The sequence below is a fragment of the Panulirus ornatus genome, chromosome 51, assembly GCF_036320965.1.
Source record: "Panulirus ornatus isolate Po-2019 chromosome 51, ASM3632096v1, whole genome shotgun sequence".
NCBI classification, from domain to species: Eukaryota; Metazoa; Arthropoda; class Malacostraca; order Decapoda; family Palinuridae; genus Panulirus; species Panulirus ornatus.
The window spans coordinates 5875455-5890571 of NC_092274.1; the positions used below are offsets into that span (position 1 = coordinate 5875455).

Below are 15117 nucleotides of genomic sequence, written 5' to 3' on the forward strand. Positions count from 1 at the left end.
TATACAGTACGATAAATATAACTCATCACTTATACAAAGTAGTCACACTAGGAAATACATAAAACACAACAGAACATTCGGAAACATTATTCTTTCACCTGAGCCATGCATAAAATCAAATCAGAAATATACACATCAAATGGATAAGACACTGTAGTATACACAACACACATCATTTCTATCATAGTTTTAATGTCACAAGTAACAATTTATGAGTCTTTGTTACATAGGTGGCTAAATATCAGGAAGAATTATAGTTAAATATATGAAAAGGATTATGGAAATTACAGTAAGTGAAGGTGTTTTTAGGGAGATTTTTGCAGTTGTCAGGTTTGGGAAAGGATTAGATTTTTTTCATACTTGACTGCCGTTTTCCATATTAGTGAGGTAGCACCAAGAACACAGCTCCCTATCCACGACCTGGCCCCACAGACCTTTCCATGGTTTACCCCAGATGCTTCACATGCCCTGCTTAAGTCCATTAGCAGCATGTTGACCCTAGTAAACCACATCATTCCAATACACTCTAATGTATGCAGAATTTATGGACTTTGCGAAAGGCATATGATATTAAAGAAAGACAGGACTCTGAGAAGTTCTGATACTACAGGTGTACATGCAAGACTTTTACTTATGTTAAAAGATATTTTGATAGAAGTACTGCTTGTGTGAGAGTTTCACTTTCATGGTGAGTGTAAATTCAGGTGAAAGCAAGGCTCAAGATTTTGAAAGATTTGAGCTGTCTGAGTGTAATGTATGAATAGCAAAGAATGAGAAGGCATTAATCTGTCTGGATATTTTGAAGTGATTATCACTAAAGACAGGAGTAAGAAAACTAATAAGAGTGTCAGAACAGAAACTTTTTTATACTTGATTGCTGTTTCCTGTGTTAGCAAGGCAGCAACAGGAAACGAATGAAGAAAGGCACATGCTCACATACACACACACACACTCACACCCTCCTGTATGTTCAGGCCCTGATTGCTCAAGATCTTTTTCACTCCAACCTTCCACCTCCAATTTGGTCTCCTGATTCCCCTTGTTCCCTCCACCTCTGACACATATATCCTCTGTCAAATTACAAGTTATTATACTCAGAGTGTTTTTTTTTTCATACTATTCGCCATTTCCTGCGCTAGCGAGGTAGCGTTAAGAACAGAGGACTGAGCCTTTGAGGGAAATCCTCACTTATGCCCCTTCTCTGTTCCTTCTTTTGGAAAATTAGAAATGAGAGGGGAGGATTTCCAGCCTCCCACTCCCCCCCCCCTTTTAGTCGCCTTCTACAACACGAAAGGAATACGTGGGAAGCATTCTTTCTCCTCTATCCCCAAAGAATGTTAAATCACCAAATTAGAAATCAACACATACAAGAGAGTTATACTTCAGTTGGTTAGGTCATACAACTGGGATCAATGGATCTGAGATGTTGAAAAAATTAGTGGATCCTTACCTTGACAGCTTCTGTGACAGGACCTGTGAGATGGGGCTCCCCACGTAACTCAACAATGTCATAGATCCGTTGACCTGCCTTGCTGTTGCTATTGACATCATAGTCCACAATCACCTGTCGCATCAATACCTGCTATTATCACAGCACAGAAAAACAGCACTGGGACTACACCAAAATAATGCAGTTACACCTGACAAACACCTGTGACATTATGCAAACATCTTTCATACACACAAGCTACATTAAACAAACAATGTAATCACATCACATCCAACAAACAGGGCAATTACAACATTTTGTTGCTATATCACAAGAACAAAGTACTATAATCCATGTGGACAAACAGTAGGAATACATCAAACACTGGAGCTACATCACACAAATTATGTGAATTTAACTTACAAACATGGGCTGCCCATTAACTTTCACAATAATAACAAACCAAATAAATACAGCAGCATTTTCCCAGTGTCACTTTGTAAAAGATGTCATAAAAAGGAGCTTGGAAATGTGTACATTACAGTGACAAAATACTTCAAGGACTTGACTTGATGTGTATAAGACTCATGGTTCTAGTGAAATTTCAACTTGTATGCTGAAGATGTGTACAATATGCTAAATAATTCTCTTGAAATACTGTTCTAGATGTCATCGGAGAGAGGCAGAGTGCCTAAGGGAATGAAAAAGGGCAAACGGGGTGACCTGAGTACAGCCTTCAAGTTTCTGTATTAGGTGGACAGTGAACATTTTTCATGAGGTGCAGTGACACAGTAACCTGATGTCAAAATAAGAAGCTAGGCAAGAAGCCTGTTAAAAAATGAGGTAAGAGGTACTGTTTTTGTGTAAGTGCAGCAGTAATTTAGGAATAGCCTAAATGATGAATCTGCATGTGTCACCTGCATACAAGTGTTGAAAAAGCTACTTAAGGACAAGGAAAGTTGTAGAAATGGGACCTACAAATGTAGAACTCTATCCCTGTACTGTACAAATAAGTAATTACACATACATACCAACTACTTGATGTTCTAAATAATATCACTATCAATACACTATACAAACATTTTAACTACACTACAGTACCATCATAACCAAACTTTTTTTTATCAAAAGTCTAAACAAAGTTCAAGATACAGTATTCTTTTTTGCCAGCAAGTGTCGCTTGTTCCTGCAGAGCCCTGGTTCATTTTCATATTTCCCCAGAGAAGGCCTTTGGCTAGGTTATGTAAGGAGTGAGTATGAAAGGTGTATCCTTGTAAAGCAGAATGTGTATGTATGATGGGTTGATAAAGTGTGTGCGAGGAATATCAAGACAGGAGTGAGGGAGTATGTTAGAGGTGAATCTTTTTGAATGATTATAAGTGCATGAAATGTGTGTCAATTCAGGGAAGCTGTGTACTAAGGAAGCATTTATGGTTCAGTGTAAACAATTTGTTATTAGACAATATGTAAGACAGTGAAAGCTATAGATTTGACAAAATTCAAGAACACAGTTACAAGTAGTATACGGAATGCTAAAAAATATATATATAGAAAATATACAATAATACATAGAAACAAAAGAAGATATGCAAGCATGACTAACTGCTGCACCTGCTGGCCAACAGATGACTTCAGGAATGTCTCTGCTTGATTTAGGTCATCCTCATCTTGGCTTTGGAGGGTGACTTTTGTGCGGTAGTAACAGTTGTTTACCTCAGGGTAACTTCCCACTATCACACGTGGGCTTTGACACACAAGATCATTTAGTGTCCCTGCCAAGGAAAGAATGGGTTAGGTTCAAATAAAAATGTTGGATTAGGACAACTGAGGCTAGATTATCATTGGTTAATTCAGGTTAAACCTTGATCAGCTACATTAATTGAATGTGAATTAGATCAAATTAGGTTTGGTAGGATAAGGTTATGCTGTCAGATTATCTTAGGTCATATCAGCAAGTCTTGTTTGGAGCGGTTTAAACAGGCAAGATGGGTAACATCAATTCAAATCAACTAAGCTTTTTTTTACAAGGTTAAAGTAAGTTAGACTGAACTAACTATTTCAGGTATAGTGAGCACACTTCACGTTCAGATAATCAGGTAACAGCAGACCACCTACAGTTTGGTCCAGCAAGCCAAGGCAAGGCTGGGTAATGTAGGTGACTGGTGAAGTAGCTAAGGAGCCATATATTAAGATGTCAAGTTAGAACTTTAGCTAACCTAACAAACATAGTAGATAGAAGTAAAGAGACAACAAATGCCCGCAGAGTTGTTCTGTTAGAAACAAAAGCCCTCAGCTATTGTGAGACTTTGAGGTAATCCAACTAGTAATGCGTTCTTGGCTTGTTAAAAGAGAAAAGATTAGTGTAAGCCTAGAAAAATGAATCTCAATATTAAAGTGAGCCCCAAACACACCAAATCCCTCTAGTAGTGTGCTCCTTTTATGTGTTTTTATGGGATATATCAAAACCCTCTTGTGATGTGTTTCCACAACATATGAAACCCCTCTAGCGGTGTGTTCCCATGACATATGACATCCCTCTAGTGGTATATTCCCACGACATATGACATCCCTCTTGTGGGGTGTTCCCACTGCATATGACATCCCTCTAGTGGTATGTTCCTAAGACAAATCACATCTCTAACGATATGTTATTAGGACACAACAAGACCTTTCCAGTCATGTGTTCTAGAGCACATCAGTCTCCTTTAGTTGAATATTCTGATGCCACACAAAACCTTTCTAAAGGTGTGATCCTAGTCTACACCATAGTTGTGTAAACCTTGGACACTTAACCACTACAGTGCTTTAAATCTAAGGCTAAGCAAACCTTTCTAAAGTTGGGCCCCTAAATGCCAAACCAAACTCTGAAACAGTTATTCTGAAACATTTCAAATCCCTATAGTGGTGTGATTAGACACAAGCTTGGGCATCTAAATTCCCTTCGGTAGTGTAATTCAAAAGTTTAGTACATTCTCAACTCTCATATTGTGGTCTTAGTATGCACCAAATTCTTCCAACAGTACAGGTAGAATATCAAAAATCCATAATCCTAAGGTCCAAACAATGATCAGATTTTAGAAATATCGGTCATAGGCTGTGGTCTGAATATAGTGTACCTTAAACGAGCAAGTTGTGCACCGAATGCAGCTTCTGAGGGTTATTTGTTTATAGATAAATAAATACTATACAGAACATTTGATAAAACATTTACTGAATAATTGTGCTATACTTACCAAAACTTTTCCATATTCAATCTCCCACAAATTATTATGAAGCTTGAGGTAAAGGTTATCACAGTCATTATCATAAAACACAGTCATCCATTCTCTTGGGGCACTTACAAGGCTGTGCTACAATCAGTCACAGGGAAAATATGGGTTCACTTGGAGTGAGAAGTTCTTTGATGAAATTGTATTACAATGATACAACCTTGATAAAGGAAACTTGTCATTCACAGTATAACCACATGCAGGTGGAGTCCAACAAACCTTATGGTAGAGGGAAAACACTCAGACACATCATATCAGGGTCAGCCAATCTGATGTACGATTAACAATTCCCTTTTTAGATTGACTGTTGAACTTATATCATTTTTCGTCCTGCCTCTTGATATCATACATAGTCATGTTACAAACACCATAATAGTCACTCAGGTGAAACACTGATGCACACTAATTTAATTTTTGTAATATTTCCACTTTATGCATATTGGTAAAAGTAAATAAGATTCCCCTTTGCAGCACTACACCCATCACTATCATTCACATGCATTTTGCATGCCATCATAATGGCAAAATTTCTGAAAAATCAGAGATAACTGAGGAAAACATATAGCTTGACTGCCATGCATTCAAACAGTAAGAATGGTGGTAAGCTTAGGTGTCCGGGGTAAACTGTGAAAAGGTCTGTGGGGCCTGGTTGTGGATAGGGAACTGTAGTTTCAGTGATTTACACATAATAGCTATAGAATGGATGTGAGCTGATGTAGCCATTCTTCATCTGCCTCGCAAACACAGAAAATGGCGAATATGTATGAAAAAAATATCGCATTCATGAGATGGCCTTAATTAGGGCCGCAGTTGCCGATACCATCTCAGCTAACTTAGAAAAAATCTTATAGTAAAAAGAGTGGCCTACTTTGTAAACTTATACTTAAGTTGTGGGTAATCTTGTATGCGCCAGATCACAGACTTTATAAAGTTACAGATTTTACAAACACAAATTTTTGATATTCTACCGTACCCCAGAGATGTATGTGGAATACTGTAAGGTGTACCCTGCCCTGAACACCAAATATAGTCTACACAACACAATATAATATCAAAACTGTATTACTACCTGTGAAATTATTCTACAACACTGGGATTATTGAATTTGACTTGTAAGACTAATTGGGTGACTATTTGATCATAAGATTATTAGTTTGTGGGCTTACATTATTATCTGTGATACTGATGTACCAAATGATTACTTCACTATAGGATTATGGAATTATTCATAGTATTTCATAGTTTGTGAGGTTATTACATGAGATATCTTTTCAGTTGCTGAGTTACTGCTTGGAACTACTCTACAACCTCAAAGTTATACCATTAGGACAGTGTGATACACTGAGATTATACTGATATTATTGTATTTTACCATGTGACTGTCCTACCCGTGATATTATTCTCTTCCTCCAAGAAGAAAACATTCCGGACAAACATTTTGCTAGAAGGGTCATAGAAGAGTTTCTCCAGGTAGTGGAAGGCACGCTCTAGGTAGGCAGGAATCCCTGGGAAGATATACACGTTGGCCACTGACAGAAGTGGAAACTTGCACACTCGCTCGCCGCTCTCATTCCGCAGGTAATGAAGCTCAGAGCCTGCCAGCACAGCCTCAGGTTAGCTTATATCATGCTAGTTAAACTGGCTCCATACGAAATAGTTTTGTTACCGTTAAGCTAGGTTATGTCAAATTTAGACTTATGTTACTGTATCTCAATCTATGGTCAGGCTGGTTTCATCTAGGACAGTTTTGGTGACCTTGATGGCATTTTGTCCACAAATATCCAATCTCTTCTTGTCACACATAACACTTGATGACACTTAACTCATACAACTCATTCACCATAACTCCAGATTTTCCTGAAGTGAGCATAATGTGCTAGCCCTGCCTTTTGACAAAATGGCAGGGGCATCAAAAAGTAGTAGTAGGTAGGAACATTAGGCACGAGCATTCAGTAAAAACATTAGGTAGAAGTAGTAGGTAGGAATATTAGGTGGGAGCATTAGGTAGACATATAAGGAACAATAGGCAGGAGCATTAGGTAAAAACGTTAGATAGAAGTGATACGTAGGAACATTAAGTGGGAGCATTTGATAAAAGTAGAAGTTTGGAATATTATGAGGAACATTAGATAGAAATAGAGGTGCACATTAGATAGAAATAGAGGTGCCTTCTGCTAATGGTCTGCTAAGGTTAAAGATTAAAAATGCTAAGAAGTGGCACTGGAGTTCATCAGTTATGGAGACAGGTTAATCAGAGTTTGAGCTTGAATGGAGAAAACTTGGAGGAAGTGGGGTGCTCTAAATACCTGAAAGTAAATATAGCAAGGAATGGAACCATGGAAGCAGAGGTAAGTGGGTGAGGAAGCAAAGGTTCTGGGAACATTGAGGAATGCATGGAAAGAGAGGTCACTATCTGGAAGGGCAAAAATGAGTACGTTTGAAGTTATAGTAGTCCCAACAATGTTGTAAGGATGCCAGGTATGGGCTGTAGATGAGAATGTACTCAAGTGGGTGAATGTATTGAAAATGAAATGTTTAAGAACAATATGTGGTGTGAGGAGAGTTGACTGAGTAAGTAATAATAAGGTTAGAGAGGAGTGTTGTAAGAAGGGTTTGGCAGAGAGAGCTATTGAGGGTGTGCTGAAATTATTTGCATATATGGAGAGAATAAGTAAGGATAGGTTGACAAAAAAGGACATATGTGTCACAAGTGGAGGGGAACAAGGAGAAAGGGGAGACCAAAAATGGAGATGGAAGAATGGAGTGAAATGGATTATGGTTGCTTGAGGCCTGAACATACAAGATGGTGAAAGGTTTGTTCAAGATAAGAGTGAATTGGAGTGAAGTGGAACACAGGGGAAGATGTATTTTCACAGGACTGAACTAGGGCATGTGAAGCAGCCAAACAAAACCATATAAAAGGTCTGTTGGGCCTGGATGTGGATAGGGGGCTGTGGTTTTTGATGAAATGTTCTTGACAGCTAGAGAATGGATGTGAGCATATAAGGCCTTTTCTTTCTCTGTTCCTGGTGCTAGTATGGATTAAAAGGCCAAATTTTATTGAAACTAAGCATCATTCCATTTTTACTGTTCCTCTGTATAGGTTTCTAAACTTTTTTTTTTTTTTAATGTGCATGCAGAACCTTTCAACTTATTTGTTGGTAGCTGAAATTCAATTGTTTCGACAATTTGAAACAGGGTAACTGGGAAGGAAATCATCCCTAGGGAAATGGGCGTCCCTGCCCTTGGTCAGCCTGAGACACACTGTTTAGGGATCTCGATTCTACGTAAATGAGCTCCAGAAAAGATGCAAACCTGTATGGACCTCATCCAACCCAGGCTAATGGGAACAGATTTAACAGTTAGACAGATCAGTTTTTAACTATGATAAAATCAGAAACCATAAAGAGGAACAGATAAGTTTAAAGTAGTCACTCTTCCATCAGTTCTCACGTAGAAGAGATTCACAAGAAGTTATGATATCAACCTCACTAAAAAGTTTGTGAGGATAATGGCAGCTATACCACTTGAAGATGGCTCATCCTGAGTTCTTTTAGCACAATGGAAAAAATGTGCTGAGTGACAAAAAGAAAAAAAAAAAAAGGCTGACAAATGCAAAGTCCTCAAAATAAGTGCTGCCATTGTCTGCAAAGATGAACTTGTATGTATACATTTTCCACAATTCCCAGTTACCATGGGATGGATTAATTACGTACTGCCTCTGCATGATCTTAAGTCAGGAGAGGCTAATGTATCCAGGTCTCCGTACAAGCTGTAAGTGAAGCTAACTTAAGTCATACTGTCGGGATCATAAGAAAGCTGTCTGGATATACATGAAAATAATCAAGTCCTTGCGAGATGGAAGTTTGGAGTAAAAAAAAAAAAAGATGCTGAGTGATCGGGCCCTGAACATACAAGAGGGTGAAGGGCATGCACGGGATAAGAGTGCATTGGAACGATGTGGTGTATACTGAGAATCTCGTGGCATCATGGAACTGGACAACGTCATGTGAAGCGTCTGGGGTAAACTATGGAAAGGAATGTGGGGCCTGGTTGTGGAAAGGGAGCTGTGGTTTCGGTGCATTGCACATGACAGCTACATAATAGATGTATGCAGATGCTCCCTTTCTTCGGCTGTTGGGGCCGCTATACCGTTAGAAAATCGGCATCATCCGCAAACACATCTACTCTAACTGTCATGCATGAAAACATAACTAGAAAATTTCCTTGAGGTCAATAGTTCTTTAACCTATTTTTTTTTTTTTTGTAGTTTTCTTGCTGTGCGTTGGTATTGTATCCCGTATGTTTGTTACTCAGACCCTCTTAAACATGGCCAATAAACGGGAGTTGCTAAGTCTACTACAAAGTGATCTATCTAAGGTTTCCACAGTAATAATATAAGGTTTCACTTGACCTCAATTTATCAGTCTATTTATATACATGAAATATATGACTGACATTTGATAAAAAGTGACTACATCATCACCAATGATTAGTTCAATATATAGAGTAGATCATATCAAATCTACAGAAATATGTGCATTTCACTGCACGAAATGGTGTAGAGAAATGGCGTCAGAAAACAATATTCATGTAACATATGGCAGTAGGAGTAATTTACTGTCGTCCCAGATGCAGACTACGTGCCATTCCAGTTATACTAAAAGCCTGTCAAACTTGGTTTTAGGGTCAGTCATTGGCGCCTTCCAAATCATGTGACCACCAAAGTTACAAATGACTTTGAACCCCAATTATGGCTATTTGACACAATAATAACAATCTTACTGCCTAGCACTGGTCCACACAGAGAGGGAGAGTCCGTACAAACTCGAAAGACGAGAGTAAAAGTGAGTCTGGAGAGAGTCTACCGTTTAGAGAAACTTCAGATTAAGTAGAGAAAATATAGAGTAAAGAGGAAAAGAAAGAGAGAGAGAGAAAGGGCAGAAACCCAGGTGAAGGTAGAGTAAATAGAGATAAGATTAAGGTGTATGACTACCTTGTGGTATGTAGGCCATCTTGTACGCGGGATGGTCGTCCCTGTGATCCCGTGGGATGTGCTGCCTCACGACCTCGGCGACCTCTTTATTATACTCCAGCGACCGTTGGAACGCACAGGCCACGCCCTCGTACGTGACGTCATCGTGAGTTGGACCAATCCCGCCCGACGTAATGACGATGTCGTACTTGCTGGAAAATCTTGATACCTGATGAATATTAATATAGCCAGGCCAAATCTTCCTACTTGCGAGGCATCTATTCGCTCTTTGGATAGGAAAGCCTCTGTTTATTTATTTCACAGACAAATGGAGAGTCAGAGAGATGCATAAATGAATAAATGAAATTCCCGTAATGCACGTGGCTGAATTGCTTACCCATGCCACATAATATATACATGTAGTATACCCCTTTCTCTCTTTCTCTTACTCTCTCCAAAAATATGTCGAGACGATCCATGTTTGGTCATTATATAGCTTTTCATATATATATATATATATATATATATATATATATATATATATATATATATATATATATATATATATATATATTATCCCTGGGGATAGGGGAGAAAGAATACTTCCCACGTATTCCCTGCGTGTCGTAGAAGGCGACTAAAAGGGGAGGGAGCGGGTGGCTGGAAATCCTCCCCTCTCGTTTTTTTTTTCAATTTTCCAAAAGAAGGAACAGAGAAGGGGGCCAGGTGAGGATATTCCCTCATAGGCCCAGTCCTCTGTTCTTAATGCTACCTCGCTATTGCGGGAAATGGCGAATAGTACGAAAGAAAAAAAGAAAAAATATATATAAATATATATATTATAACTGATCGCCGTCTCCCGCGTCAGCGATGTAGCGCCAGGAAACAGGCAAAGAATGGCCCATACACACACATATACACATCAACATATACATATCAACATATTATGTGTGTGTGTGTGTGTGTGTCACGGTAACAGGATGTACAAGCCCTTGTGTTGGTGTTGAAAATTAAATATATATATATATATATATATATATATATATGTGTGTGTGTGTGTGTGTCTCCCCTGATGATGTGATTATTACACGAAAGTGCACTAGGGAACTTTTCGTGTTTCATTTTCCCCGTGGACTCATAAAAATACACACACACACACACACACACACGCATATATATATATATATATATATATATATATATATATATATATATATATATATATTCTTTTTCTTTTTCTTTCGTACTATTCGCCATTTCCCGCATTAGCGAGGTAGCGTTATGAACAGAGGACTGGGCCTTAGAGGGAATATCCTCACCTGGCCCCCTTCTCTGTTCCTTCTTTTGGAAAATTAAAAAAAAACGAGAGGGGAGGATTTCCAGCCACCCGCTCCCTTCCCTTTTAGTCGCCTTCTACGACACGCAGGGAATACGTGGGAAGTATTCTTTCTCCCCTATCCCCTTATATATATATATATATATATATATAAGTGGGTCAAGTGCAGAACCAATCCATAAATGTATCTCCTCATGACCGTGGTATATCGTATATCAACAACAGATAACATGGCTCTTATCTTATCATCTTAAGTGGCTGTCAAAACGTCATAAAAACAATGAGTAATGACCCTGTGCGCCGCGTTCAGCGACGGTGAGGACAGATGACCTGACCAACTCATTAATGACTCCTATATATCGGGTCCAGCTAATAGTGCAGATAAAAAGGTCAACAAATTCCAAATTGAAATAGATAATAATAACCACGCACACGGAACCTGTGATAATTAACGATAGCAACTCTCGTTTATCAGGTGCAATACGACTTAACATTCCTGTGCTCACCTCAAGACGCAAGTACATAGATAAGAAAGATATTATAAGACAGATTATACAGTATGGTAGCTGCCAGGAAGAACGGAATACTACAGTAGATACAACTCTTGTGTGTGTGTGTGTGTGTGTGGGCTGTTGTATAACATACAACCAAACTGCCCTTCGCTCCCTTGATTTATTCCAATTATGGAAATCGTAAGTAAAGATTTTATACACATACACTGGGTTAGAATATATATATATATATATATATATATATATATATATATATATATATATATATATATATATTTTTTTTTTTTTTTTTTTGCTTTGTAGCTGTCTCCCGCGTTAGCGAGGTAGCGCAAGGAAACAGACGAAAGAATGGCCCAACTTTCTAAAAGGATAAACAAGAAGAATATATATATATATATATATATATATATATATATATATATATATATATATATATATATATATAGAGAGAGAGAGAGAGAGAGAGAGAGAGAGAGAGAGAGAGAGAGAGAGAGAGAGAGAGATTTACCTCTTCAGCGATGTCTTGCACTACGTCTGGCAGGACGGTGACCCGCGCCACCGTCACCCCCAGACAGAAGAGTCGGCGACACATGAAGAAGGAGTTGGTGTCGGCGATCTGTCCCCGGAGTACCTCGTCCCCTATGATGATGATCCCACACGTGCGTCCCATCCCCCTGCAGGCGGCCAGGAAGTTGTCTTAGGGCTGGGGTAGGACATTGGGGGAGAGGGAGGGAGGGTGTCATGAAATTCTCTGGGGGGGTTTATGTGGGTCGGTCGTCGCGAGCTCAAGGGCCACCTTACTTCCTGTGCGGGGTTATGAGATTCTCTGGGGGTTGTGTAGAGTTCATGGGCCTTCCATCCTCCTGTAAGGGGTTATGAGAATCTCTGGGGTTTGTGTAGAGTTCATGGGCCTCCCATCCTCCTGTAAGGGGTTATGAGAATCTCTGGGGTTTGTGTAGAGTTCATGGGCCTCCCATCCTCGTGTAAGGGGTTATGAAAATCTCAGGGGGTTGTGTAGAGTTCATGGGCCTCCCATCCTCGTGTAAGGGGTTATGAGAATCTCTGGGGTTTGTGTAGAGTTCATGGGCGTCTCATCCTCCTGTAAGGGGTTATGAGAATCTCTGGGGTTTGTGTAGAGTTCATGGGCGTCCCATCCTCCTGTAAGGGGTTATGAGAATCTCTGGGGTTTGTGTAGAGTTCATGGGCGTCTCATCCTCCTGTAAGGGGTTATGAGAATCTCTGGGGTTTGTGTAGAGTTCATGGGCCTCCCATCCTCCTGTAAGGGGTTATGAGAATCTCTGGGGTTTGTGTAGAGTTCATGGGCGTCTCATCCTCCTGTAAGGGGTTATGAGAATCTCTGGGGTTTGTGTAGAGTTCATGGGCGTCTCATCCTCCTGTAAGGGGTTATGAGAATCTCAGGGGTTTGTGTAGAGTTCATGGGCGTCCCATCCTCCTGTAAGGGGTTATGAGAATCTCTGGGGTTTGTGTAGAGTTCATGGGCGTCTCATCCTCCTGTAAGGGGTTATGAGAATCTCTGGGGTTTGTGTTCATGGGCGTCCCATCCTCCTGTAAGGGGTTATGAAATCTCTGGGGGTTGTGTAGAGTTCATGGGCCTCCCATCCTCCTGTAAGGGGTTGTGAGAATCTCTGGGGTTTGTGTTCATGGGCGTCCCATCCTCCTGTAAGGGGTTATGAAATCTCTGGGGGTTGTGGGGTGGGGTAGTGGAGAACTCTTGGGGGGGAAAGCTGGGGGTTAGATAAGGCTTGAACTACATAAATAAATTTCTAAGTTTCCGAGACAGTTAAAATGTAAAATTTTAGTAAAATGTTAAAATTTCAGTAAATTGTTAGATTTTTAGTAAAATTTTCAATTTTAGCAAAATGTTAAATTTTCAGTAAATTGTTAAAATTTTAGTCAAATTTCAGATTTTTTGTAAAATGTTAAATTTTTGATAAATTGTTAAATTTTTAGTCAAATTTTAGATTTTTGTGTAAAATGTTAAACTTTTGATAAATTGTTAAATTTTTAGTCAAATTTTAGATTTTTTGTGAAATGTTAAATTTACAAGTTTGCAAGGCAGTTATGTAAGTTCCAAGTTGGAGAGGCTGCTTTAAGTTCCAATTTGGCGAGGTGCTGTAAATCTCAAAGTTGGCGAGGATGCGGTAAGTTCCAATTTGGCGAGGTGCTGTAAATCTCAAAGTTGGCGAGGATGCGGTAAATTCCACTTTGGCGAGGTGCTGTAAATCTCAAAGTTGGCGAGGATGCTGTAAGTTCCAATTTGGCGAGGTGCTGTAAATCTCAAAGTTGGCGAGGATGCTGTAAGTTCCAATTTGGCGAGGTGCTGTAAATCTCAAAGTTGGCGAGGATGTTCTAAGTTCCAATTTAGCGAGGCTACCGTTAAGTTCCAAGTTGCAGGGTGTGCTGTAAGTTCCATACTGCAGGGAGCTGTGGCAAGTTCTAAGTTGCAGGAACTTCAAGTAAATTCTAAGCTACAGAGAGCGGGTATAAATTCGAAATTACAGGAATTTCGGTCTGGCTGTAAATTTCCCTTTCTTGCCGGGATTGTGGCAATATATTAGTAGGGGGAAGCTATGGTAAACTGAAGGGATGTGACAAGTGGCTAAAGCAACTTAAGTGTCAAGTGTATATTCTAAGTTGCAGGTAATAGCAAGGTCAAATTAGCATTGGTTTGGCGCCATATTGGTTTTTGATGAGCTGTCGCTACACCAGCCTTGTTCCCAGGCAGTTTTCCCTCCATAAGGGTTAATAGATTAGATAAAATAAAATATGGTGTAATAGATTAAACAGAATAAGACTATGGCGTAATAGATTAAATAGATTAAAAAATATGGCGAAAATGATGATATTGGACTGTGTGGTGGCTCACAACCCAAAAATTGACGGTAAACTTAACATATTTATGAGTTATAATGATTCATCTGTTTAATAGTTCATTATTCATTATTTGAGTCCACACGATGAATAATTATTCACATTATCCTCCACAATGACTTACGTAAATTAGATAAAAAAAAAATGGTTGACGAACGATCAATATTTCATGTTGTTTTTGCATTGTCCGTTGAACGATGAGCACCTTTATTCCAGTAAAAAAATTAACCAGCGAATGAATGTGTTACTACTTATCATTTGTGATCTTCTATGGTTAAAAAAAAAAAAATGTCAGCTCAGCTGGTCCTTACGTAAACTTGGTGTCATAACCGACCAGTAGCAGACAATGTTACATCACACTTTGGATATTTTTATAAAATTCACAGAAACCATCAAGACATCAGACATGTCTCATGTGCAGAATACTCTTATACAACTTATGAGACCATTCAAATCCCCATAAGATTATATAAATGAATGAAACACAGGTGCATATTGCTTCCAGTAATGCTGACGATCCTACCATCTTCATTTCTTCCTCATATGGAAATAATCCTATCTTATACACCTCACTTGAACATACAAAATACCTTACCTGAACTTAATGATGATGCTGAAAATAAAATAGATGATTATCTTGTTGATAAATCGTGAAATAAGATGGTAGAGGTGAGAGAGCTGGCGTCTCGGTGCGCAAGCCGACC

At 39.1% G+C, this 15117-nt stretch overlaps 1 protein-coding gene across 3 annotated transcripts in view; it reads right to left on the reverse strand.

Annotated features, from left to right (window-relative positions):
• Window positions 1-15116, reverse strand: part of LOC139764880 (FAD synthase-like) — a 32438-nt gene extending 17322 nt beyond the window's left edge. Inside the window, exons 1-6 of one of the 3 annotated variants that reach the window (XM_071691925.1) lie at window positions 15009-15116; window positions 12030-12195; window positions 9695-9902; window positions 6087-6203; window positions 3041-3201; window positions 1451-1564 (exon numbers count right to left, since the gene is read on the reverse strand). In XM_071691925.1, coding sequence (XP_071548026.1) covers window positions 1451-1564; window positions 3041-3201; window positions 6087-6203; window positions 9695-9902; window positions 12030-12191 — 762 coding nt within the window. In that variant the 5' untranslated portion in view covers window positions 12192-12195; window positions 15009-15116. Of the gene's footprint in view, window positions 1-1450; window positions 1565-3040; window positions 3202-6086; window positions 6294-9694; window positions 9903-12029; window positions 12196-15008 lie in introns of all 3 variants that reach the window. The other 2 variants (XM_071691924.1, XM_071691926.1) reach the window with 2 other exon arrangements.
• Between the last annotated feature and the right edge of the window lies 1 nt (window position 15117).